Here is a 26836-nt window from a genome sequence, read left to right as displayed (position 1 = left end):
CCAGTGTGATAGTGTGTTTCTCACCCTTCTCTGTGCCACCAGCTCCCTCCTCATCATGGATTGCCATAGTCCATTTTACTCCCAAACCACAGCTTCACTCTTCCTACCTTCTTTAATGTATCTGCTTCTCTAGCTTTTGTGGAATTTTTTTCTGCCTATCTTCGGGTCATTTTCTGGGTTATTTACACTGATGTGTTATCTAATTGTATCCGTGGGATGAGGTGAGCTTGTGGCCCACCTACCCTGCTATCTTCTCTGTTATTCCCTCTCCAGATATTAGAAAGTCTTGAAGACTGCTTATCTAAGGCAATTAATATTCACTAGTTGTAATCCAAAAGGAATTGAAATCACAGTTCACTCTTTTTTTAAAAAAAAACTTTTTTGTTTCACTATTGTTCCAGAAAGGATTGAAAATAACTCAAAATGCTGCATACTATATAAAGACCACATAAATAAGTATGAAGTGGTGTAAATTAATAAAGAAAAAATGAGTAAGGACATAAAAAAAGAGGCATGAAAGATTATAATTAAAATAAAAAACATACCATAAAAAGATCTCCAAACTTGCTACCAGTAGACTATAAATTAGTTCCAGGTTTTTCAGCAGACTATATAAAAAGAGACATATGAGACACAATTATCAATATCCATAAGAATCAAATCAAAACAATTACTTAGGAAATATTTAGTTTTTCCCAATATTAAACACTAACAATACACTGTGTTTCTAAGGAGAACACAATAACAATAGTTATCACACTTAACCTGCTGATATTATTAAAGAATACCCAAAAGCCTTTAAACTACCAACTAATAAATTTACCCTAGTCTAGGGAAGATATGATGAAATCAGTTAAAAATAAACTTTGAGCAGATACATACAGAGACAAGAGGAGTTCAGAACTATGGGAAAAATAGGACATCTGTACTTTTTTTTAGACTCTTATGACTGAATATTACTTTGTTAGAAGTGATATTGATTCCTACACAGTTAGTAATATTAAATAACTAAAATACTCTGTTCTTAAAGTTAATTTATCAGCTTTTTCAGTTGATACACAGATTTATTTTTTTTTAATTTTTATTTTTTAAAAATTTTTATCCAAATTAGTTAGCATATAGTGCAACAATGATTCCAGGAGTAGATTCCTTAATGCCTCTTACCCATTTAGCCCATCCCCCCTCCCACAACCCCTACAGTAACACTCTGTTTTTTTCCTCCATATTAAGAGTCTCTTATGTTAGATTTACTCTTTTTAATTAAAACTTTAAAATCAAAACTTTACCTGAATTGAAATTGTCTTTACCTAAACTGAGTCACTGACTTCTGAACAACTTTTTCTTCCCTTTTTAGGACCAATGAAAAGAGAAGACACTTGCATGCAAAAGGAAATGAGGTAAGCTGCAGGCTTTCTTAGCATGTTAAGGGTTTTTTTTTTTTTTTAATTTCTGTGAAATGCAGGTAGGAGGTAGTGAAAATAGCTAATTATCAGGAAAGGATTATTTTTCTCCCTCTGTCTCAGGGTTTGGCTTTAAAGCTCAACAGTTCTGGAAAGTTTCTTGTCCAGAAAATATTAATACCCTAAGAAAACTGGCTCACACTGCCCAAATTCACAAAGGATAGATTTTTACTAGAAATCCAATTTAACAATTTATACTGAGGAACAGAACTTCCAAATGGACTGAAACGTGTATTGGACTGTCAGTGTATTCTCCTTTTAGTAGGATGTCAAGCCAGAAAACTAAATTAACAACAGATTCAAACGGGATAAATATATCGAGTCAGAATTCAGAAGGGGATTAGAAGGTCAAATATTTGATATACCTCAGCCAGGATGGGTATCTTTTCCTTTTGTCAGTCCTCACAAGTCATCATCTTTTTATAAATCAGTTCAACTTCATAGTTTTTAGTGCTAAAAGTTTGTCTTTCCCAACTCTTGATGCCCTTGAAATTTGTATTAAACATCTCTGAGTATTATACATGGCTTCATCTAGATCTTGAATGGTTCTGGTTTTATAGGGCGAGCTTGTTGCAGATCTAGATTGCCCTCCCACAAAAATGTTGTCATTTACTTTCTCCTTATTAGTTTTATCCATAAATTAAAATGCTACTGTTTGACCTAACCTACTATACTTACCTTTTTCCCCTTTGCTATGGTTATTACCCAGAAGGCTCTTTGCAGCTCTTGGCCCTGGTTTCTGAATGCGGTTCCCTTACATGCCCACAGAAGTTTGTACATTTTGTAAGCCTTGTTTTTTCAGAACTACTTTCAGACTTGGCTGACACTATAATACCCAAGTATATATTTTTCTTTATTTTCATAATTATAAGGCCCCATAAACTTTTTACATAAAGACCAAAATCTTAGTACAGTGGAAGGAGATTCTAATCAGCACTTTTCATTTATTTAGTCATGAGTTATTTGAACATTTGTTTTTTTTTTCATTCATTCCCTCACTTATTCATTCAACAAACATAAAAGTGCTTTGTTCTAGACTAGTTGGGAATACAGAGATGAGTCAGACATAAAATATTTGCCCTCAATCAGTTTGCAGTATACATAAAGGATAAACCATGAACAAAAATAACTAACTATACATTAGGTTTTAAGCCTTGAGATGAGAGGTTGAGGGAAAAGCACTCCATGTGGAGGGAACCTTTGAAGCAAAGATACTTCTACTGCTGTTCTTGAGGTTTTTTCACCTTATGTCCTCTGGCTTGAAGGAGTTCCAGCTTTCTTTTTCTAAAGTAAACTCTCTTCAAATTTCGCACCAAAATCCTATCTTTCCATGGAGATTCTAATGAGACAGATAGACATGTGAGTTGTGTTGGAAAGAGATAGGGTGAGGGACAGTAAGGAAGGCTGTATGCAGCTATGGTTTGATTTTGTACAGGCTTTGACTCCATACTCTTTGAATTTATCTGTTAAATGAAATAAAAATGAAATAAAACTTAAGTACTGTCATCTGCTCAAGGGACTTACCTTTGGTCTGTACAAATAAGGTTTCTGTGGTGAGACACCAAATGAACTCAACTTCCTCTTTCAACAACAAATTTTTCAGTTATCAGCAGAATCTGTGCCGCCCAGAGTTAGGCTTTTTCACTCCCAACTCCCTGCAAAGAAACAGGAGTGCTAATCCCGACAAGGCTCCAGGGTAAGTTACAACCTAGTATCTTGGAATTGGTGGTTCCATGTGGGAATATTGGTGAGGGCATGAAGATCCAAGATAGAGACAGATGTGGGACCAGTGTCCAACGTGAAAATGGCCACTGGTTTCTCATTTCAAATTTCTTACAGCAAGATCAATCGTGCTTGCCCTTGAGCCTGACTAGAGTACAAAGTCAGGGGTAATGCTATCAAGTACCCCACCATTCTTGAGGAGCATGGAGTATGTGATGCAGCTCACTTTTTGCTAAGGGCTCTGTGGTTCTCCATCAACCAGGGAAGAAAGCACAAAGTGTTGAGAAAACTGTGTTAAGTGAGACTCATTGAGACAACTTGACATTTTAAACTCAAAAAAGAGTATTTGAATATTTGTTTTGTGTAATTTATACAATTTCATAATGAAAAAAGTTTTATGTATTAAGTCCTTATTTTGTTGTTTAGTTTTTCATATACAGAAATAGCAAGTTTTTTCATGATAGAAGGAAAGAAAGATCATGGACTTTGGAATTGAAAGAGCTCTTAATAATTCAAATCTTTCATAATACAGATGGGAAAACTGAGAGTCAGTGAAATAAAGACACTTGATTTTGGATAAATGTGAAAGTAAATACACATGATTTCAGAGTGTGCTCAGGGATGTTTCTTAATCCTTTAAAAGTTGCTTTATTAACTCTAGCCCTTCTGTATAGAAGAACCCAAAGGAGAGGCACCTATCTTTTAAGTGATTATTGTTCTTATTACTCTGAGTAGTAGAAACCTCTTTGGTTCTGAGCCAAGATGACTGAGTCAAAAGGAAACTTCTACTGGGGAGTCTTAAATGTGGATTGTGCCATGCATTTTGGTACCAGGATCACCGTGGATAGAATAATAAACTTTGTTGTGCTTTTGGTGGGGAGTAGTCTCAGTCCCTAAGTCCTGTCAGTGGGAACATTTTTATTTTGATTGCTTAAATGGATGGAGGGTGTCACTGCCATTTATATTAATTGAGTAGCTTATCATTTAGCAATTGTTACACAGTAAAATTATTCAGTGCTGAAATAGGTGATATCCTGGTATACTGAGGTGGAAAAAGGCCTGAACTAAGAATCAGGTAATGCATTCAAGGTAATGATCTTTGTCATGATTCTTGTTGAACACAGGTCTTCCTTTGTTTAAAAGCAGTTCTTATTGGGGTTCAACTAGGAAACTTGTTAATTCATGTTGTACAGACTGCTCAAACCCTGGAAGTGGTGGAGCATAAGACTGAAAAATGGGTGATCATACTTCTGGGTGATTTGTGTTGGCTTTTCATGGCTAGTTGTGTTTGGGATAACTCAACTGATACCCTAATAGGCAGGGAAGTCTATACCCTTCAGTCACAGCTCAAGCAAAGAGGACAGAGCTGCCTGTTGCAAAACCACTCTAAGAGGCCCAACAATCAGGACAATGACTGGCATAGAGTCTGCTTTACTTAAAAACTTTTGGTCAAGAAGTCTACTTACATTGAGGTCAAATTATTTTGCAAGGAAGTTTTTACTTAGTATTGGTTTGCATGCATCTTTCTTAATTTGTGTAGGTCTCAATATTCTCACTTGTAATAAAGGGAAGAGCTTAGAACAGATGGTCTTTACTTTCCTTTATAACAATGCAATGATTTGACTCTAGGCTCCTAGGTACTTGAGAAAAGCGATATATCATTAAGTGGTAAATAATAGGCCATAACATGAAAATTTCATTAGAGGGGACTTTCTGGAAATATAATCTAGATCATAAATGGAACCCAGTAAACTTTGTCAAGGACCATTATATTTCATTCAGAATAATGTTATCGTGAGAACTTCAACTTTTAGACCACAGGCAAAATTTTTTGTAATTAATTTCCTTTTTTAATGAAAAACACAAACAACAAAGAAGGGAACTAGGTCTGAAATCTGACTTCCACAATGATATTGTCACCCAATCAGTATTAATCTTTTAAGACCAAAGTATCCTTTGAGAAACATAAAAATGTCACTACAAGGTTATTATGGACTTCCGTCCCTAAGAACCAGACCCTGGACTCTTAGAGATTTTTTTAAAAAATTTTTTTAATGTTTTATTCATTTTTGAAACAGGGAGAGACAGCATGAACAGGGGAGGGTCAGAGAGAGGGAGACACAGAATCTGAAACAGGCTCCAGGCTCTGAGCTGTCAGCACAGAGCCCCACGCAGGGCTCGAACTCACGGACCGTGAGAACATGACCTGAGCCGAAGTTGGCCGCTTAACCGACTGAGCCACGCAGGCGCCCCAATGGACTCCTAAAAAAACCTGCCCCCTTACACTGACATTTTCCAAATACTGCATGCTCAACAGCCACGAATATTGTGTAGATCTGTATTTTCAACAGTTTGTATTATAAGAACAATGGTTTTGATTTACAAATATATTTACTATAATAAGGAATATTCTTTTTTAGAATAACACATGCTTTCCAGCCTTCTACTTTAAGAAATTTTATTTTAGCTCTGTTAGCCGTCTTCACAACTATACATTTTTGGGGATCTTCTAAACCCATAAAAGTACAGTATCTAACCAAAAACCCATGGAGATTACTTTCTATACAAGTAAAGGGGAAATGAACTACCATTTATTTAATGTTTACTGTGTACCAGACATCAAAATAGGTCATTTCACGTACATTTTTCATTTAATCTTCACAACAATCTATGTTGCAAGGACTATGATCTTACTTTTATAAATGAAGAAACTGAAGCCCACGAATATGAATTAAGACATTTCAGGCTAGTCAGCTGATAACTGAGTTAAGATATGACCCCAGTTCTGCCCAAAGAACCTGATTCCTGCTACTTCCAAAATACTGCAACTGCAAAAATGATATATAGTTAAGCATCTTTCCCAAATGATTTTCCCAAATGATTATGACATCATGCATGTCATAATACAGATGCATGAATGACAGTTAAATTCAAACATTTAAGATTTTGTTTGTCAATAGTGTAGTTACTTAAATTCATTTTAGGGATGAAAATAATTTTCACTTCTTCTAATTTATAGAAAAAAATGTCTAGACTTACAGGATACATACAAAGCTTAGTGTTTCTGATGTCAAGTGGGTAATTTAGAGTTGATTCTAATCAATTCAGGAGATAGCAGGGTTCCAAATTCAAGTTATTCTTCTTCAGCTGTGATTGTGAGTGATTGAACAAAGGACACCATGGTCATGTGGGTCAGACTGGCATAGGTAATAAATGTGAGACTTTTAAGGTTTAAAGAAGGAAAAGGTAAAGTAAGACAAAGCAAGTTAGGTTTCCAAGTGGCTTGTAAAGTTTGCCCCCTAGAGAATGGGAGGGAACCCCCTTCAGAAACCATTCCTTATTTAATTTTCCCTTGTTCTCCAAAGATGGCAACCTCACATACTGGCCCTATTGTCAAAGAAAATAGAAGAAACAAATTTTATAAACATGCTCACTTAACAGTATTAGTGACTTAATGATAAGGGGTGGAAAGAGGGGGAGGACTGACACAGTGAAGATTTGTAGTGTTGTACAGGAAGAGCAGTCACCTTAGTACTGGAAACCTTGGTTTCACTCTCCTCACTCTGCCACATGCTAACTTTATGTATTCAGGTAAATAAGGTCATTTCTCTGAGCCTCATTTTTCTGATCCTTAAGATAGAGATAATATTCACTGACCAGGTTATTCACAACCTATACCTTTACTAATGATTAACAACAATTATTGGTGCAATAATGGTTTGCAAAGTATAAATCAGTAGGAGGGTTGAGATGGTGGTTGCTGCATTAATGATGACAGTGGCAGTGCTGGTAGTATTATTTAGATACGGGGTTGAGAGGAGCCATGCTCATAAAATCATGGCAAGTTAGGGCTGGAAGGGAGTTAAAATCATCCGGTTAAAATTGTCATATTTTAATAATGAAGGAAATTAAAACCACAGAAAGGAAAAGGCTTAGCAGGGCAACACAAAGAACATTTGAATAGTTACTAAGACCCACATGTCTTAGCTCCAAATCCAGTGCTCTTTTTCAATATATACTACTGCTTTTAAGTCTTTCCGAACCTAGGGCAAATATTGTCACATTCATATCACTACTGTTATAAACTGTTCTAGTACTCCATTCACAGATCTATTATGGTTTGGGTTCATAGGCAGATCTTCATAAAGATCCCTGGTTTTGGTGCAATACTATGATGACACCTGGTGGGCAGTCATTTGCCATCTATGTGTAGATATAAAGAAAAAGCACTGGAACTAGAATTGAGAATAACAGCCTTATATATTTGATGGGCACTCTTATTCATAGAAATGCCACTTAAAATATCTTTTTGTTTGTGAAAAAAGTTGTTTGTATTATAATTTTAGCTTTCTTTGCTCATAAATTACCTTTACAACTGAAATCATAATAGCTGTGACTTTAATAAACTTAATCCTGTTGAGCCTACATTTTCTGATCTCCAAAAGGTATAATAGTAATTAACTCAGAGCTCTTACAAGGATGAGGTAACATGAATAGCACTTGGATAGTGACTGACAGGATGCATGCGAAAACTTCTTGGATTTAGCATTTCACTGAAACTTAGAAGTCTGGTATGAATTCTGATGCATAATATAAGTTGCATTGGCTCTACCATTGTGAAACCACAGCATTGAGATGGTTGGGATGCAAAACTACCTTTGGTTACATGTTATTGGCAGCTCCTAAGTTTTTGGACTCAGCTCCATTGAGTTATATTTAAAGACCCAACATACCTTTATGTTCTGAGACAACAGGCCATTTCCCTTTATTTCCATAAAAAGAATGTTTAATGACCATATTCTTACTTAAGCTTAAAATCCTGTTGGATTTTAAATAAAAATCCAGAGTTGCACGCTTTGGAACTCTCAGATGTCCATCTTTATTAGACTCTAACCTTATTTTCCTTGCTTTGACCATATATTCAGTAGTAGAGGAGACCATAACTGTGCCTATTCTCCATACTGTTGTCTTTACAAACCAATGTGTATAAACTTATTGCATGCTTAACCATCTGCTAAGAAAAGTGAATAACACAAAAGTCTAAGATACAGAATCCTCCCTCAGAAAGACTACATTCTTATAGTGCAGGCTATAAGTCCTTATAAGGGTATTATAAATGTACAAAGGAGGAAGTCAGAATAGGGTTTCCCAGTGCATGGGAAAAATGAGAGTTGAGAGAGAGTAAAATATTGACCTTTGAGATAAGATCCAGGAAGTAAGTCCCCTTTAGGGTTTAGCTTCTATCATCATATTCCTCTTTCAAGAGAAGAGGCATCTGTCATCATGGTCCTGGATTTTGGTTTAAGCAGCATGTACCTTGGACATAGCACTGCACACTGGAGTGACCAAGGGCATTTACTTCTATAATGCTGGTTTTGGAGGCACTAAAAATTCTGTTCTTATTTCTAAGTGGTTCACAACTACAGAGCTAAGGGCTGAAGTAATGCTGAGGATGTGGCATTTTCACAGGTTATAATTTACCTGGAATTTATTGTCAGTGTGGTTTTGGTTAGATGACTTGATTATGCAACAACAATGAGATTAAGCCCTTGGGATTAATCCCTACATGGGCCAGTTAACAGCAATTGATTTACTAGTGATATATGTTTAGCCTTGTTATAGAGTTAGAGAGAAAGATAAATTTGTTTAAATTTATTTAAAAAATAAATTTAGTTTATTAGATTCCAACCTTATTTTCCTTGCTTTGACCATATATTCAGTAGTAGAGGAGACCATAACTGTGCCTATTCTCCATAATCTTGTCTTTACAAACCAATGTGTATAAACTTATTGCATGGCTAACCGTCTGTGTGGAGAGATTCATAAATAGTTACACAATATAAGAGTTGTTACAAAGCAGTATATTTTTTTCAGTTAAAATATTGACTTAATGACTATGTGCCAATCATTCTGCTAGATTCTGGAGATTTAAAAAGGTTTAATATGTGGTTTTCGTCTTCAAAATTCTCATGGTTTAGTAAGAAATACAGAAAGAAATGGAAACATTTGATATAATGCAATGAGTGTATTATTGAAGCAATTACTATGATGACATGGCAGCCTCAATTTGCATTTTGATACATCATTTTGATACCAGAGTAGATAATAGTAGATAATAATTTTTAACAGGGCAATCCTTGAGGGAGGTAGATCAGTTAATTAATGTTTCAATAATCCGGAGAAAGAAGAGAGAGTGTGACAGGGAGGGAGAGAAAACTTGGTTGATTGAAAGAGAGAGAAGAAAGACTCTAAGATTATTCTAAGAATTCTGATAGTGGTGTATAAGTAAAAGTTCAGGGAATATGATGACTTTTGTTTTGGACATATTCATTTTGAGATGCCTGGGAGACATTCATATGTGAATTTTCAGCTGGACGCTGGACAAAATGGGTTTATATCTTAGGATAGGCAAGTCTTGGACATAGAGATATGAAAGTCATCAGAATATGGGTGGTAACTTAAGCCATTAAAGTAGATGATGTTACTCAGCATTAAGGTAATGAATAAGAAGAGAAGGGTAATGAATAAGAAGAGAAGAGGCAGACCTAGGGAAAGCAAACAGTTGAAGGATGTGAAAAAATTAAAGAAAGCATGACGGAAACTCAGTATAAATGAACAAGAAGTTGAGAATTAAGAAATCATTGTTTGAAAGCCAAAGGAAGAGAACTTTGCAAAAAGATGGAAGTGGTCAGACTGTATCAAGGGCAGCAAAGAAGCTCTGCATGATTTAGCAATGTGGTGGTCACTTGTCACTTTTGCTAAAGCAGTTTCAGTGAGGTTCTGAGGGCATATACACCACCTTCGAGTGCATAAAGAATGGATACAAAGTGAAGAAAAGGAAACAAGTGTAAACAACTATTATGAGTTTATTTTAAAAGATTAAAAAGTTAACAAATAGCTAGAATAAGATGCATATAGAAGAGAATAATTATTTGGGGGGTTGGTGAGACTTGATGACACAGATCTAACTGAGAGTGGAGGAAAGGATGATGATCTAGAATAAATGGGAGCAATTAATGAAAGAGGATCCTAAGAGATATAAAATGAATTAAATTTTTAACGTTTATTTACTTTTGAGGGAGGCTCAAAGGACAGAGAGAGAGGGAGACACAGAGTCCGAAACAGGCTTCAGACTCTGAACTGTCAGCATAGAGCCCGAGGTGGGGCTCGAATTCATGAACCATGAGATGATGACCTGAGCCCAAGTCAGATGCTTAACTGACTGAGCCACCTAGGCACCCCTAAAATGAATTGAGAGCATGGTAATTCATCTTGAGCAACGAGAAAAGTAGCTGTGTTGGGAAGTAAGAAAGATGTAGTTGTATATAAGATTATGTGTTGGGAGGAGACAGTAGATGAAATTGAGTTTCTTCTCATCCAACAACCTCAACGTTGTCTGTGATTTAAGAAGTTAAGACTCTGCTGAACAGTTTGTGGGAATGCAAACTGGTGCAGCCACTCTGGAAAACAACATGGAGGTTTCTCAAAAAGTTTTTTTTAAAAAACTACCTTATGACCCAGCAATTGCATTAGTAGATATTTACCCAAAGAATACAAAAATAATTCAAAGGGATATATGTTTACAGATGTTTACAGCAAAATTATCTACCATAGCCTAATTATGGAAACAGCCCAAATGTTCATCAACTCATGAATGGATAAAGAAGTGGCATATATAATATATAATAATATATTATATATATAATGGAATATTACTCAGCTATAAAAAAGAATGAAATCTTTCCATTTGCAATGACATGAATGGAGTTAGAGAGTATAATGCCAATCAAAATAAGTCAGTCAGAGAAAGACAAATACCATATGATTTCACTCATATGTATAATTTAAGAAACAAATGAGCAAAGGGAACAAAAGAGAGAGGCAAAACATTGTATGGACGTGTTGAATCACTATACTGTGCACCTGAAACTAATATTACACTTTGTTAACGAACTTGAATTTAAATAAAAACCTTAACAACGTCTTTGCTGGGAAAGGTGGTAGATGGGAGAATAGGAGAGAAGAAACTTTAGTAAAGTTGTGAAGCTGTTGAATGGCCACCATGGAAATGAAAGAAGATAGTAATCACTGGTGTGCAAAGAAAGGCTGAAGCAAAAAATCTTAGGCTAGAGTCATAAATTTCTAGTTTTTGCACTCCAAATAGATCCTAGTATTTTTAATAGGAGCATTCAGCAGATTGTACAGTAAAAAAAGAACACGGATTGTGGACTTGATCTGCAATTAAGACATTGCCAGTCTCATACAGCAAGAGAATGTTGAATAAGGAAGTTGAGGTTTTTTGTGTAAGAGTAGTTGGTTTAACCATTTAATCTAGGCTCAGTAAGGAAGGAAGTAAGATAAGGGAGGGTGCTAGGTTGGCCATCAGAAATGGAGGGATTTAAATATTTAAGGTCTCTGGGAGTGTATGATGCATGCTAGTATTGTACAATTTGCAGTGAAACTTAATAATTATACTGTTGATGAGTCAAGAATTGAAAAGGCTAGCCAGAGAGTACAAATTTGAAAAGTCCCAGGATAAGGAAGAGGTGAATTGGCTCAGATTGTCAGGAGAGGTGAATGCTATGTGCTACTAATCTGAAAGGGCTTTGGAAAAACGCAAAACTGTGATTATCTCTTTCTAAAATTTCACACATTCTATAACTGAATTTATCTTTGAATCCTCAAACAATGTCCCAAACTGGTCAATTCCATAACTGAATTTTACTTGAAATTCTAATATTCCTGCCATAACAAGTTCAGAGTTGTTGTTTTCACCTCAACTGTTGTACTAATAAGGTGACCAACTATCCTGTTCGCCTTGCACTTTCACAGTTTTAGCACTGAAAATCCTGTCTCAGGAAACCCTCAGTCTTAGGTAAACCAAACTGTTGGTCACTCTACAAATTCCCAACTGATACGGATTTCCTGTCTGACATGGCCCATGTTTCCAATCCATTTCTACACTTTTGCCAGAGTGATTATTTTAAAAAATCAGTATGGTAATATCACTATCTTCCCAGAATCCTTTAGAGATTTTTGCTAAAACTCTCTATGATTGAGTTGCATCTACCTTTTTAGTCTCTTTTCCCTTCTACTCTCTTCTCCCATTCTCACCTCTCATTCCACCTTCCCTACCATCTCACTGTTTTTCAGCTGGACTAGGACACCTATTATTGCTATCTATGTCATTTATTTTTATAGTTTGGGATGTTTGAATTCTATTTATTCATTGCTGGAATTCTTCCCCCATCCTTTCTTCTCCTGTACCCTGCCCACCCAAACTGCTTGTTGAAAATGGAATTTAAACTTTAAGTTGAACATCCAATCCTCTTCTGTGCAGGATTTGTTTCCACTCCCACAAAAACTTCTTTGTTTTCTCTTTCATGGCATGTTTCAAAAATCTATTATGGCTAGTTATTCTTATATCTATCTCTCTTAAATGACTGTAAACATTTTGAGGACAACAGTCATGCATTATATTTCTCTGAAATTTCCCACCTCAATCTACCATTCTTAGCAATTAGCATATTGGATACACTCATAGCAGAATTTTAATTTGCTGTATGAAGTCATAAATTTCTGAATCCCAGATGAATAGTATTGGTAATACCCAGTGCAGGCTTTCTTGAAGAGATGAAACTTCACCAAAACCTTAAAAGGGTATTAGGATTAAAAAAAAAAATAGTGTATAAATCAGGCAAAGTACGTTAACTTTATCTCTTCCTCAGTCACCATCTCTATTTTTTCTTTCCAACCCTGTTCCTACAGAGATCAATAAGAAAATGCAGATGGCATGCCACAAGTGCTATTTCTTCTGGCTTGAGGTGCTCTATCTCTCAGAATTCAAGAAAAAATCAGCCTGATATGGTAGAAAGAGCATTGAGTAAGAGGCCTACAAGTTTTGCCTCTGGTCTCACTTTCACCATATTCTTACCCTGTGAGCTTGAAGTGGGTATTTAATTGTTCTTAAATTCATCTCATTGTCAGTTAAACACTATGGTAAGGGTATTACTGATATGTGTCTCACTTATTTCACAGGGATGATGCTATGATAATATGAGGATTTGTTATCAACTATGTAATTTACTTCAGTTCTTGTGATGCACTGATTATGATGTTAGAGATTTTAAAAATATTTCCCCCACCAGACCAGAAGTTTCTCAGGGACACAGAGAAGAAGGTTCTCAGGGATGGAGATTATGGCAGATAATTCTGTATTCTCCACAGAACCTAGCACAAAATTTATAAGATTTTGCTAATTAAATATATATTGATTAAGCAGCCAGAGTTCTCAAAAATCTATGGAAAAAATAGAGTTATTTTCCCTTTATGATTAGTTTTAATGAGTGGAGAGCTTTGGGGATTGCAGATGCATCCTCACTCTCCTTTTAGTTCCTATGCATAAGTGGGTAGGAAGTTATTTGCTGATTAGGTGAGGCAGTTTTACCCTCTGCAGAATGACAGCCTAGAAACATAAAGGATTACAATATTTTTAGAAGGAGACCACAAGTACTAGCTTCATTCTGAGGTCCAGATAATGCTCTTAATGATACTCTGAGAACTTGGGTGGTACTGGTTCATACCCATAGGATATGCCTGACCACTTGTGATTTCTAAATTAATTAGTTTGCTTCTCTCTCAACCTTCTATAGGTATGAATTTTCTGAATTGAAAAGGATAGGTGCAAGGTATGTTGATGATAATAACCCAAATCAAAAAAAAAAAAAAACATTGTAGGGAAATCAGGCAGCAGAAATGTATTAGTTGACATAACTGAGTTTGCATTTTTGCTTGAGGCTTCCAAATAAGGACTTTAAGCTGCTCTGTAGTAAGCTGCTCTGGCTATATGGTGATTAACATAGCAGATCTTGTTGTGGCACTAGTGAAGCTAATGGCACAGTGGATGAAAAAGCCAATAGACAAGTAAACAAACATTTAAATTACCAATGTTGATGCTATGAAGAGAAGGAACAGAGAGTTTGAGTATATAATGATGTGCAGGACTGCCTAGATAGTATTGGCAGTGACAGTCTCTGATCTGAAAACCGAGATTAAAAGGAACCAGGCATGAAAATCTTGAGGGATATAATCACAGACAGAAGAAATATATGTAGAGGGTGTTGTCAGAAAAAAAAAGTTTGGCTTGTTCTAGAAACTGAAAACATCTCAGTGTAGTTAAAATATAGAGAATGAGTAAGAGAATGGAACAAAGTGATGTTGAAGGGCACAGGAGACATATTAGCTATGGCCTTTAGGCCATGGTGAGAAGTTTGGCTTTCATACAATGGAAAGCCAGCAAATAATTTTATGGAGGAGAATGACATATATCAAAGAAAGTTTATTTGGGCCACCATATAGAAAGTGTTAGAAGAGGTTAGTAAGTTCCAGGACAAAGGTAAGAGAGTATGGAAACAAGCATAGGCTCTAATTCTAATACCCTACCTCTATACTATGTAAGTTTTGTGACTGGTGAAACTTATTTAACCTCTTTTCATCTCAGTTTCCTCATCAGTAATATGGAAATAATCATAGGGCTGCAATGAGGACTAATGAGATAATATGTGAAGAGTGCTTAGCCTGCAAATAAATGGTAGCTTTCAGTAAATCATGGCCAAAATTAATATTAGTGTTATACACAGTGTGGAGAATGGACTTCAGGGGGCTAAGACTGAAGTGCAGGGAGTCTGGTAAATCAATCTGTTTTGGTAGTCAAGAGGAATGATGACAGTAGTGTAGATTAGGATGGCAATAGTGGAAGTGTAGATGGATTGTACAGATTTTTACATGGGAGAATCACCCCATTTTCTGGTTGGATATGGAGGAAATATAGTGATATGGGTTGGATAAATCCCTATTCTCCAGGTCGAGTGTCTAGGAGGAGAGTCATGGCGCTTACTGAGAAGGGGAATTCAGACACAGGAGTGAATCACCAATCTTATACGTTTTTCTGAGACAGGAAACAAAGATATGTGTAGGTGGAAGGGGAGAAAAATTGACAACAGAGGTAGCACAAGCCACCTGGAAATAGTCAACAACAGGGCTAGAACCAAAGAGAAACAGAGACAGTGGCAAGAGCAGAGACAGAGAGAAGGAACACACTCCAACTTTAGCCCTTCCATTCAGCATTTTTCTGTGAGCGGCTTCTTAGGTTGTTCTCCTTTCTTAAATTTCAGAAGTGTCACAGATTGTCCACAGCAAGCTAAATGTCCCCTGAGAGAGCTTATATTTCTGTCCTGCCCAAAACAAATTCCCCCAGCTTCACCTTACCTTGGGAATTTTACATATAATTGTCACCAGATTTGGGGTAAAACCATCCTACCTTCCCTTCAGTCTAGACAAGAGATTTTGGAAAGCAGACCATGCAAATCTCTAAGCTCACATTAAACTGAATTGCAAAGGCATAAAAACCCACAGAAAAAAGAAGGTGTGAATTTGATCTCTAGTTTGCTGTTCTGGCTTAAGAGGTTTCTGTTATTTAACACAGAGGTGTGAATAGAACATCCCTCTTTAGTAAGTGAAACTTTCTACACCAGTGAAGCAGGAACAAATACCCAGGTCTATAAAGTACAAAAGTGGAAGTGTGACTTGGGTGGGTGTGAGATGTTCTCAGTTCTTGGAACTGTAGTGCACGTTATGCATCTTCCCTTGCTTTCTCACAGTTTTTGTATGGATAATAGATAATAGGAGAAACTTTGCCAATAATGAAATCAAAGTGGTTGTTGAGGATGGATGGGTGTTATATGTGGGGACAAGTGTTTTGTTATATCTTATTAGCCTAATTAAAGTAATCCTAGTGTTATAATATTATGAAGTCTTACTATGGAATTAGAAAGGTTCTTCTATAATGTACCCTCCAGATGTCATAAGCCCCATTCTATTAAGTAGTCCCTCCTAAGCAAGGAGAAGCAAGTGGTGTAGTAGAAATAGCATAGACTTTGGAGAAAGTAAGGCAAAATAGTATAATCCCATTTTTACTATTTTCTAGGTTTGTTACCTCAGAAAATTTACTGCATCTTTCTGAACCTCAATTACCTCATCTCTCATCTGCACATGAGAGTAATAATAGTACTTACCTCTTATGATGGCTGTGAGAATGACATTGGATAAATTCATGTGAAAAATTTCATTGCAGATTCTGGAGTGCATTGCTGATAGTCACATCATGGTAATTATTTCCTCTTTTCACCTGTGAACATCCTTCTACCTTCTGTTCAAAGTCGTACATACATAAGCAAGATGACTGCATGACATTTCAGGAGATATCACAGGCCAAGTAGGGGGAGCATAAAATATTAAGGGAAGGAAAGTGAAAGTAATGGTAGAGTAATGGTAGCTCAGAATGTTGACTCTCTTTTATATGTGAATTAATTATTTGGGGTTCTGTTTTTATTTGTGTATTTATTTATTTTTAATTTTTTAATGTTTATTTATTTTTGAGAAAGAGACAGAGTGAGAACAGGGGAAGGGCAGAGAGAGAGGGAGCCACTGAATCTGAAGCAGGCTCCAGGCTCTGAGCTGTCAGCACAGGGCCCAATGCGGGGCTCAAACTAACGAACCCTGAGATCATACCCTGAGCCAAAATTGGTTACTTAATGGATTGAGCCACCCAGGTGCTCTTGGGGTTTTGTTTTTAATTCAAATTTCTATTCCCTGCAATAAGACGTAAAATGATATAGGAAGTGATTTCTGCTACTTATGAGGAGAATCTAAAAGGAAACCACTCCTTTGGTTTGTAAACTTAATTAAAACAGAAACAATTAAAAACAAAAGTGCTATTCCACCTAAGGAACAACTTCACTCCTTTATTTCTTCCACGTTTAGCTCTAATTGCAGTAAACATTCCTGCAATATGAACAGAAGCTATGTTTGTAAAATTTGTTTTGGAGAGGAAAACAAATGAAGAGAAGGATGTAAGGATATAAGTATTAGGCACCTTGTACTCCCATTTGAAGTCCCAGATCTTCTGTTTAGTAGCTTTGTGTCTCTAATAAACCTCTCTCTTGGCCTTACTTCTTCTACATGTATTATGTGAAGGCAGAATTAAATAATTTTAAAGGTTCTTTTCAGTGTAAAATTCTATAAGAGTGTTAAAGTAAAATAATGAAGTTGTTGCTTTCTTATTATTTGCAGGCAGCTTGCATAAATCCATGACCAGACCTTGGGAAGTCCTAAAGATTACTTTATATTCTCCATGTTCTACATATAATACACAATAAAAACCTCACTGAAGCATAAAATAAGATTAAGGGAATTAAATTTTTTAAAATTTTATGGTGACTATTTGAATGAAATAAGTATTAAGTTTCAAATTGTTTCCAAAAAATGATTTTGTGGTCTATGTTGCTGGTTCCCTAATCAGTGTTTACTGTGACTTTTGGATCATTTGCCATGTCCATGATGTTACTCCAGTACAGAATTCCTGGCAGAAAATTCCAGATCACATAAGGAGAATTCCTAGTTCAGCCTATAAATTCATGCATTAATGATATTTTTCATGTAAATTGGAATATACCCTAAGGCAAAAGAGAGAGAGAAAGAGATTATAAGAAGTACCTATGCTATTGTGATAGAATAATAAGGAGGTAGTGTTCTCAAAGTTTTGAAACTTAGCCAGCATTAGCAATGCAGGCTTAAGTGGCAGGGCCATTTTCAAAGTGCTAGAGTACCAAGGTAGGAAGTCAGAACCCAGTGGACCAGGTGGTAGACAAAAGAGAAGAAAGGGGACATAAACGGTGAGGTTGGATTTCTATCATTGCAATTGTAAATGAGTAAGCAGTATTCACATTAACCAGGCCTTGGGGCAAGAAAAATTTGGATACAAAAGGAATAGACTGAAATACCATACTTTTTTTTGTGGTGGTGAAACCACTAGAGTAAATATTTCAGGATGTCCTTGCCTGCAAGACACAATTTAGACAATCTCAAAGGTCAGTTAGGGGACAATTGCATGGTTTTCAAACTGATTCATTAGGTGACCTTGGATCACTTACATATCTTCCTTGAGCATCTGCTCTTTCATCTGTAAACAAGTCTTTTCTAATTTTAATATTCTGTTCTCTTTAAGTATAAAAAAGAATCTGGGTGTTGGCTATAGAACTTATTAGTTATTATATTCTTTTTTTTTCTTTTATTAAGGAGGGATTATAATTCCACGGCTTACCTTGATGAGTATACTGAAATATTCAAGATGGGTAGCAACAGTACCAGCAATGCTGAGACTGACTGCAATGCTACTAATGTGACATTTCAGAACTCCCTTTATGCAACTACCTACATCCTCATATTCATCCCTGGTCTTTTGGCCAATAGTGCAGCCTTGTGGGTTCTGTGCCGCTTCATCAGCAAGAAAAATAAAGCCATCATTTTCATGATCAACCTCTCTGTGGCTGATCTTGCTCATGTGCTGTCTTTACCTCTCCGGATTTACTATTACATCAGCCACCACTGGCCCTTCCCGAAGGCCCTCTGCCTGCTGTGCTTCTACCTGAAGTATCTCAACATGTATGCCAGCATTTGTTTCCTGACGTGCATCAGCCTTCAGAGATGTTTTTTTCTCCTCCAGCCCTTTAGGGCCAGAGACTGGAAGCGTAGGTATGATGTAGGCATCAGTGCTGCCATCTGGATCATCGTGGGAACAGCCTGCTTGCCATTTCCCCTTCTGAGAAGCACCTACTCATCCAACAACAATCAGTCCTGTTTTGCTGATCTTGGTTACAAGAAAATGAATACAGTGGCTTTGGTTGGAATGATTACAGTTGCTGAGCTGGCAGGATTTGTGTTCCCAGTAGTTATCATCGCATGGTGTACCTGGAAAACGACTATATCCTTGAGGCAGCCACCAATGGCTTTCCAAGGAATCAGTGAGAGGCAGAAAGCACTGCGGATGGTTTTTATGTGTGCTGCAGTCTTTTTCATCTGCTTCACTCCTTATCATATTAACTTTATTTTTTACACTATGGTGAAGGAAACCATCATTAGCAGTTGTCCCATTGTCCAAAGCACACTGTATTTCCACCCCTTTTGTCTATGCCTTGCAAGTCTCTGTTGTCTTTTGGATCCCATTCTGTATTATTTCATGGCCTCAGAGTTTCGTGACCAACTATCTCGCCATGGCAACTCTGTGACCCGTTCCCGCCTTATGAGCAGGGAGAGTGGTTCATCAATGATTAGCTAAAAATAAAATACCTTTTCAATTGTGACTTTAGCTATGTTTTCTAGCTTTTTCCAAAGGCCAGAATGACCAGCCAGACAATTTGTTTAAGAAATTTGTGAACAATGGAAATTTTCTTTTGTGATAATTGTGGTCACAAGGATGTAATGGTGGAGGCAGAGTGTAAGAAATGTGGGAGAGGAAGAAAGGATAGAGTTTGCTTGTTTCCTCTTTGAAATTCAAGGTACTTTCTTAGACCTAGATCAAGTTTTTACAGATGTTTTCAACCAAATGGAGATTGTATATTTTATCTTAAACATTACTTCAGTAAATATATTGTTAATAAGATACAATAAATACATGAATCTTTTCCAAGATATAAAAGTAAATTTCTATTATATTAAAACTTTTATTTGTGAATGAGAGTAAAATTCGTCAATCTTTTTAAGAGATAAATAAATGCACAGGCAAAGGGGGAGTGACAATTGAGGCAATGTGTGCATAAATTTTTAGGGCCACAAACCTATTACTGAATAAAGGGCATAGAAATTTGTTCACTCACTAAAAATGTATTGGATACCTATTGTATTCTGGCTTACCAGAATTTCATGGGTACTTTCACAATTTAACATCTCATCTGGTCCGTTTTTTTAAAAGTTTTAATGTTTATTCATTTTTGAGAGAGAGACAGAGTGTGAGCAGAGGAGAGGTGGGGGCGGGGGGGGGGGGATAAAGAATCTGAAGCAGTCTCCAGGCTCTGAGCTGTCAGCACAGAGCTCAACATGGACTCAAATCCACAAACCATGAGATCATGTCCTGAACCAAAGTCAGAGGCTTAACCAACTGAGCCACCAGCCTCCCCTCATCTGGACCTTCTAATAAATTTGTGGAAGTTTCCAATACAAATGAATAAATAGAATCTCAGAGAAGTGAAATAACTTGCTTGAGTATAAACACTGGTGAGCCAAAATTTTTTCTTGTATACACCATATATACTTAATTTATTCCTTCTATTTTTGTTGCTACTTTTACTAGCTCAATATTAAACTTTACGTTAAAGGTGAAGACACAGACCAAAGCTAAGCTGCATGAGACCAAGACCATTTCTACACATTTTGCTTGATATTATCTGAAAAGTCTGGGTTATTGGTATGGCATATCATGCTTCAAGCTACAAAGTATCAAATGATAGATAGGTTTTCTAATACTGTCCCAATCTACAGTCTTCATGACAAGGGATATGACACAAATAGCTCATTCTTTCCTACTAAATATATTTTAGGTCTTAATGTATGTCATACAAAACCCATAAATAGATGAAATAAGGTTATAAAGCTGATAGATATAGAAATTCCTTATATATATGGGTTTTATTGGATATATCATTTGCAAATAACTTCTGCTATTCAGTACATTGCTTTTTTTGTTTTGTTTATGGTTTATTTCACTGTTCAAAATCTCTTTTATTTTCATGTAGTCCCAAGAGTTTATTTTCGTTTTTGTTTCCCTTGCCTTAGTTGACATATCTATAAAAATGTTGCTATGAGGGGGGTAGCCAAAAAAAAAAAGAAAAAAGCTGAGAGATGAACATCTTGTGAAATTTAGATGTGTTGGGAAATTTTTGGAATGTTTGACTTATTAAACATTACTATACAACACTCTGAACAAATTTATGTTTATTGAGAAAATTCTCTGTGAGTAGAGCTCACAGAATTTTATTAGCAACCGAAAATATTATCACATAATAAATGAATGGGAGAGAAATATGTGTCCTCTTTCTGGCAATCTCCTTATCCTTATTTTTCTAGCAGTTATGTCTATTATTTCAGAGTCATTATGAGGGATTTGAATATAAGCAATCCTCAGCTTCTCAGGTTGTCATATATGAAGCTCAATACATCCTTCTCATCATTTATGCCCCAAATTTAAATAACACAGTCACTTTGCATGGAAGGAGGAGAAGGGAAGTGGTTGTCTTCTTCAGAATATCCACATGAACAGGCGGCTAAAGAAGAAGGAGGGAAAACTAAAAAAGGAGAAATTAAAAGAAAAAAGAACAAGGTTTCTAGGGAGGAAGAGAGTTCTGTAATGATAAATTAATGAAACCAGTTTTCTTTTTTTGGTGTTTATTTTTGACGGAGAGAGAGATACAGAGATAGAGCAGGGGAGGGACATAGAGAGAGGGAGACACAGAATCTGAAGCACAGAGCCTGAAGCTGGGCTTGAACTCATGAACCGTGAGATCATGATCTGTGTGAAGTTGGGTGCTCAACCAACTGAGCCACCCAGGTGCCCCACTGAAACTGGTTTTCTTTTGCTTTATTAACCTACATCTGAAAGCACTGCTTAAAGAATGTTTCCAGATACGTTTGGAGTTAACGGACGCATTATCAGAATGACTGTCTAGGCAGTCCCACTCTAAGGACATTATTTGGAAAGGAAATTATGTGGAACTATACATCCTGATGTTTGTGGAGAAAATGTATTTCAGTTCTAAATACTCACACCTACTTTGAAGTTGTTGACTAGAGATAGTACTTCAAACACAAGATTTGTGGATTTGTGGTCTAATTAATAAATGTATCTTACCTTTGGCTACCATAAAAGTAGAATCTTTGGGTTTTGACATATCAATCCCTATTGTAGTGAGAGAGAAAAATATAACATTATAACAAAATATAACAAAATAAGGAATAACATTATAACAAAATATAACATTATAATAAAATATAACAAGATAAGGAATAACAATATAACAAAATAAGGAATGCTTGTTCTTGAATTTTGAAGGCCAGGATGCCTTTATTCAATGTTGGTGGAAAGGTAAATGCTTGATCTTATGAGATAACAGCTCAATAAATCAGTGAGATTGCTTTAAGGTATTACAATGAACAACAGTCTTAACACTTATCTGTATACCTATTACAGAGACATCATGCAAGACAAATAGGACAGGAAAATATATCTCCTTGAATCAGCTTTTCAAAAAGTCACTATAAAAAGCTTTACATATTTGCCTCAACATCTCTGAAAGATACTTGTCAAAATCTGCTCAGATATCATTCCGAATCTTATAATTCTGATAAAAGGCTCTTTAACCTAATAGTTTCATAAAAAGAAGATAGATATTTTTAGAGATATTTTGGTGCAACAATCTATATGACCTTAAATGCAATTTATTCATAATTGGTTATGCTGTTTACTTTTAGAAAGCTTTAAATACTAGCACAGAGTACATATATAACACTTAACCATAAATTAAATAGATTATCCTTATGTAGTATGTGGTAATTTCTATAAAAATGTTAAGCATAATGCTCTTACTTGAAAATTTAACTTTCTTACTATAAAATTACAGCTATGGGGAAAATCGATTTCTCTTTACATCCTTTTGCACATTTTCTAGGGATACAACCCATCATAAAAGTAAACTTAGTGCTTAAAATATAAATTTAAAGCCTCATTTCTCTTTTAAGTAGTAAGTAGTTTAGGTATCATATTAATTATGGTTATTATTATTATTACATTATTATATATTAATTTATGTGTCATATTAATCATATGGTTAAAAATATTTAACCATAATTTTCTTTTTGGAATAGAAAGTTGGTTTCTATTTTTCATATAGATGGTTTCCATTTTCATTGCTTTGCACAAGTAAATTACATGTGCAGAATATTTGATGTACAGAATTGATAAAATAGAAAGGGAACAACTGGTTTGCAGAAGTTGAATTTCAAGTTGGCTACTAAAGGGAAAGAAAGACAGTACCAAAATTCCAGGAGATATTATTATACACTAACAGATTTCCTGATCTTCTGGGGTTGGGAGTAGATTTCCATGACCTGAAATGTTGGGTCTTACATGATGGAATTTTTTTCAAGTTGTTGCCAAATACAGAGAAAAAAGTAAGGATTATTACTGGAAAACTTCCTGAGCCAAAGGTAGAAAGGGAAAAAAGCTGGGAGGTGACTAATAACAATTACTGTAATTTGGCTAGAAATATACAAGACATAATGAGGTTGTAAAATTTAGAGATCTGGTTCTAGTTCAAGATGAGGACATTGGGAGAACCTGTACTCACTTTCTCCCAATGGCACACAAAGTCTAAAGCTGTATATATAACTATATATACAGTATATATAGATAACATGTGTATGATGCCTTGGTTTTTGCAGCTGTCATCCCGGAAATAACCCTTGAACACTTGGTTCTGGTGGCCAGAGAGTCTTGTGTTTCTGGGCTCCACAGGTCTGTAATGATTAGAAAGCTAGCTCTTGGGGTTACTATTCCCAAGGCACTGCACATGAAGCAAAATGAAACATACACCGAACTATTCTGTGTAGCTTCTCCTGGAATTTAAGGCTTAAGAGTAGGTTTAAGGTTTGGCACACATCTAGGAACTATAAAGTTGCACTCAGAAAACATAGGCTGGGAAACACCATCAGAATGCTGTATCTCTACTTCACTGAAGCTCATTGGCATCTCCAAAAATTGAGATGCAGAGGCCCAGTTTTTCTGACTGTGCCCAGGGAACAAATCCAGCCTGGCTCTGGTGTCCTGTGGGACTCACACTGGCAGTCTCATAGGACTGTATAGATTTGCGTTCTTTAAAAGACATTGTCTGAGGGTCTGGCTTTTAATCAGACTAAAGCAACATCAAAGATGTTTTTCACATTCACATTATAAGAGTCCCAGAAGGAGAATAGAGACAGAGACAGAAAATTTAAAGAAATAATGGCTGTTGGGTTCCCTGGGTGACTCAGTTCGGTTAAGCACCTGACTTTAGGTCAGGTCATGATCTTGCAGTTCAAGAATTCAAGCCCAGCATTGGGCTGTGTGCTAAAGGTCATGGCCTGAAACCTGCTGCAGATTCTATGTTGCCCTCTCTCTCTGCCCCTGCCCCACTCGTTCTCTCTCTCTGTCTCTGTCTCTCTCTCTCTAAAATAAATAAATAAATAAATAAATAAATAAACAAACAAACATTAAAGACATAATGGCTGAAAACATCCTCAACTTGAGGAAGGAGACAGACATACAGATATAGAATGTCCAGAGATTTCCAAATAACATGAACCCAAAAAGACCCCCACCAAGACAGATTATAATTAAAATGTCAAAAGTTAAATATAAAGAAAAAAATCTTAAAAGTAACAAAATAAAAATAAATCTAATGTTAGATACAAAACAAACCCCAAAAGACTATGAGGAGATTTTCCTAGCAACATTTTTCAGGTCAAAAAGAGTAACATGATATATTCGAAGTGCTAAAAGAAAAAAATCCCAACCAATAATAGTCTGTCTGGAAAAGTGATCATTCAGAATTGGAAGCGAGATGGATAGTTCTTCCATAAAAGGAAAAGCTAAAGGAATTCATCACCAGTATACCAGCCTTGTAAAAAATATTAAAGAGACTTCCTTAAGCTGAAGAGATGATACACAAAAAAAGTAACAAGAAAACACATGAAAGTATAAATCACACTGATAAAGGTAAATACAGTAAATATAATACATTAGTCATTTATAAAGTTAGTATGAAGGTTAAAAGTCAAAAGTACAAATAACTGTAACTGCAATAACTAGTTAAAGAATATATAAGATAGATGAAATGATGTAAAATGTAACATCAAAAACAAAACATGGGAGGAGAGTAAAAGTGTAGGGCTTTAGAATGTATTCAAACTTAAGTTGTTATCAACTTAAAATAGACTATTATAAATATAAGGTGCTACATGAAGTCACCATAGTAGCCACAAAGCAAAAACTTAGAGTCAGAATAATATCACCAATATGGTGATATAAGTTGTTCCTGATTTCACCCACCCTCACCAGAAGAACGACTAACAATTTTTCAAGAAAAGTAAAAGAATTTTATGTCACTGGGGTGAGACTGAAGTACTCTCCTACACCACAGAGACCAAGACAGACTACATTAAAAGAGTAAGAGAAGTGGCTACACATTGACTACATTGTTCCTTCCCCAGGCCAGTATAGCACCACACTGAGAGGGTTCTTCTGTCTCTGGCTTCTCCAATGCAAAAGAATCTAGGGGGAAAACCAGCCCTCCTCAGCATTATGGGTTGCTTTGTGGAAGTCCCTGCTCTGATTTTGCACCATGGGAATTTCAGGAGAATCTGTAGGGTTCAACCACTGAGAATCTGACTGTGATGGAAGGGAGGGGAGGGGTTTGCAACAATCAGTACATAGATACTGGCAGACCAAGCTCATACGTGCAGCGGTCAAAGAAGTAATCTTAACAAGTAGATTTGCTGGTCTGCAGAACCAAGTCAGGGGCACATTCTGACTAGGGAAATTTGCAAGGTTTGGATATGCCTGATTTGGATCATCAGATGAGGAGTTTCGCTTGCCCTAGAACTTGGTTTGCCTGTGCCCAAGCAAGACGTTAAATCACAACCCCATCTGCAGTGGAGAATGCCTTTAAGCCCCCAAAAGTCTGGAAACAACTTCTGGAAGTAATGCAGCCCACAAGCACCAAAGCTGAGAATCAGGAGGACAGAACTGTTGCCCCCAGAGCAAAGCCAGTGCCAGGTGTGGAGCATTCCTGTGCTATGTACAGGCAAGGAGATTAATTTATACCCAAGGCTGAGAATAGCTCCCAGCATGTAAAAAAAAAAAAAAAACTGGGATAGTGAAAGTAGCCTGGAGAAGCTCCTTCTCCAGCCCAGACAAGGAATCTGTGACATAGTCCCATGCACGGGTGTCTTTCAACCCCCAACTGACAAGAAGGGGTGGTGCATTTTCTGGAAACTGTGCAGCCCAATGTCACATGAAACCAGAGGTGGGCAGGAAAAGCTGATAGTTTTCAGAGCAAAGCCAAGGGCTATCTTCACAAGGAAACACAAGGTATGGGTCAATTTGAGTTAAGACATCAAAGAGCTTTTCAAGATTTAGAGCCGATTCCCCTGCTGTGCCCAGGCAAAGAATTTAATTTGTAGTTCTGTTCATTGCTGAATAAATCTCTAGCTTGTCCAATCAGGGAGCATAAAAAGAGCATACAGGAATCTGGATTGCCCATTCAGAAGCTATACATACAATAGTACTTAGACAGAGAACACAACCTGTGGCTTCCCAACTCTGCAGAGCACAACCAGCGTCCTCACTTGACCAGTGAATTAAGTGTACACTCTGGCCTGCTTCGGATCCCCAAACAAGTTGTACAGGCTCTAGCTCCCATATTGCTGCTAGTCATGGCAGGTAAGCTGATTCATAGCACTACCTACTATTTTTTTAATTTTCTTTTTTATTTTAAAAAAATTTACATCCAAAGTAGCATATAGAGCAACCATGACTTCAGGAGTATATTCCTTAGTTCCCCTTACCCATTTATCCTATCCCCCCTCCCATGACCCCTCCAGCAACCCTCATTTTGTTCTCCATATTTATGAGTCTATTCTGTTTTGTCATCCTCCCTGTTTTTATATAATTTTTTTCCCTTATGTTCATCTCTTTTGTCTCTCAAAGTCTTCATATGAGTGAAGTCATA

The 26836-nt window shown here is 36.4% G+C and overlaps 1 protein-coding gene across 2 annotated transcripts; it reads left to right on the top strand.

Moving 5' to 3' along the window:
* The first annotated feature begins 3025 nt into the window (after positions 1 to 3025).
* Positions 3026 to 22017, top strand: P2RY10 (P2Y receptor family member 10). Of its 2 annotated transcripts, XM_081793810.1 has the most exons (3): positions 3026 to 3156; positions 16315 to 16347; positions 18318 to 22017. In XM_081793810.1, the coding sequence occupies exons 1-3, from the start codon at positions 3026 to 3028 to the stop codon at positions 19354 to 19356; spliced, it is 1203 nt and encodes a 400-aa protein (XP_081649936.1). In that variant the 3' UTR covers positions 19357 to 22017. The 2 variants fall into 2 exon arrangements, with proteins under 2 accessions (XP_081649936.1, XP_081649935.1); XM_081793809.1 differs by lacking the exon at positions 16315 to 16347 and having other exon boundaries at positions 18318 to 22013.
* The last annotated feature ends 4819 nt before the right edge of the window (positions 22018 to 26836 follow it).

Source organism: Panthera onca, chromosome X (genome assembly GCF_046562875.1).
Source record: "Panthera onca isolate mPanOnc1 chromosome X, mPanOnc1 haplotype 2, whole genome shotgun sequence".
NCBI classification, from domain to species: domain Eukaryota; kingdom Metazoa; phylum Chordata; class Mammalia; order Carnivora; family Felidae; genus Panthera; species Panthera onca.
Note: the sequence above shows the minus strand (reverse complement) of the source record. Positions and strands in the feature narration are given on the sequence as shown.

What these genes read in the sequence shown, in the direction of transcription:
- P2RY10 (XM_081793810.1), top strand. Translation starts at nt 3,026, where the DNA reads ATGAACTCAACTTCCTCTTTCAACAACAAATTTTTCAGTTATCAGCAG. An exon ending in AATCCCGACAAGGCTCCAGG is followed by an intron (nt 3,157 to 16,314) that starts GTAAGTTACAAC and finishes ATTTCATTGCAG; the next exon opens with ATTCTGGAGTGCATTGCTGA. An exon ending in TTGCTGATAGTCACATCATG is followed by an intron (nt 16,348 to 18,317) that starts GTAATTATTTCC and finishes TCTTTTATTAAG; the next exon opens with GAGGGATTATAATTCCACGG.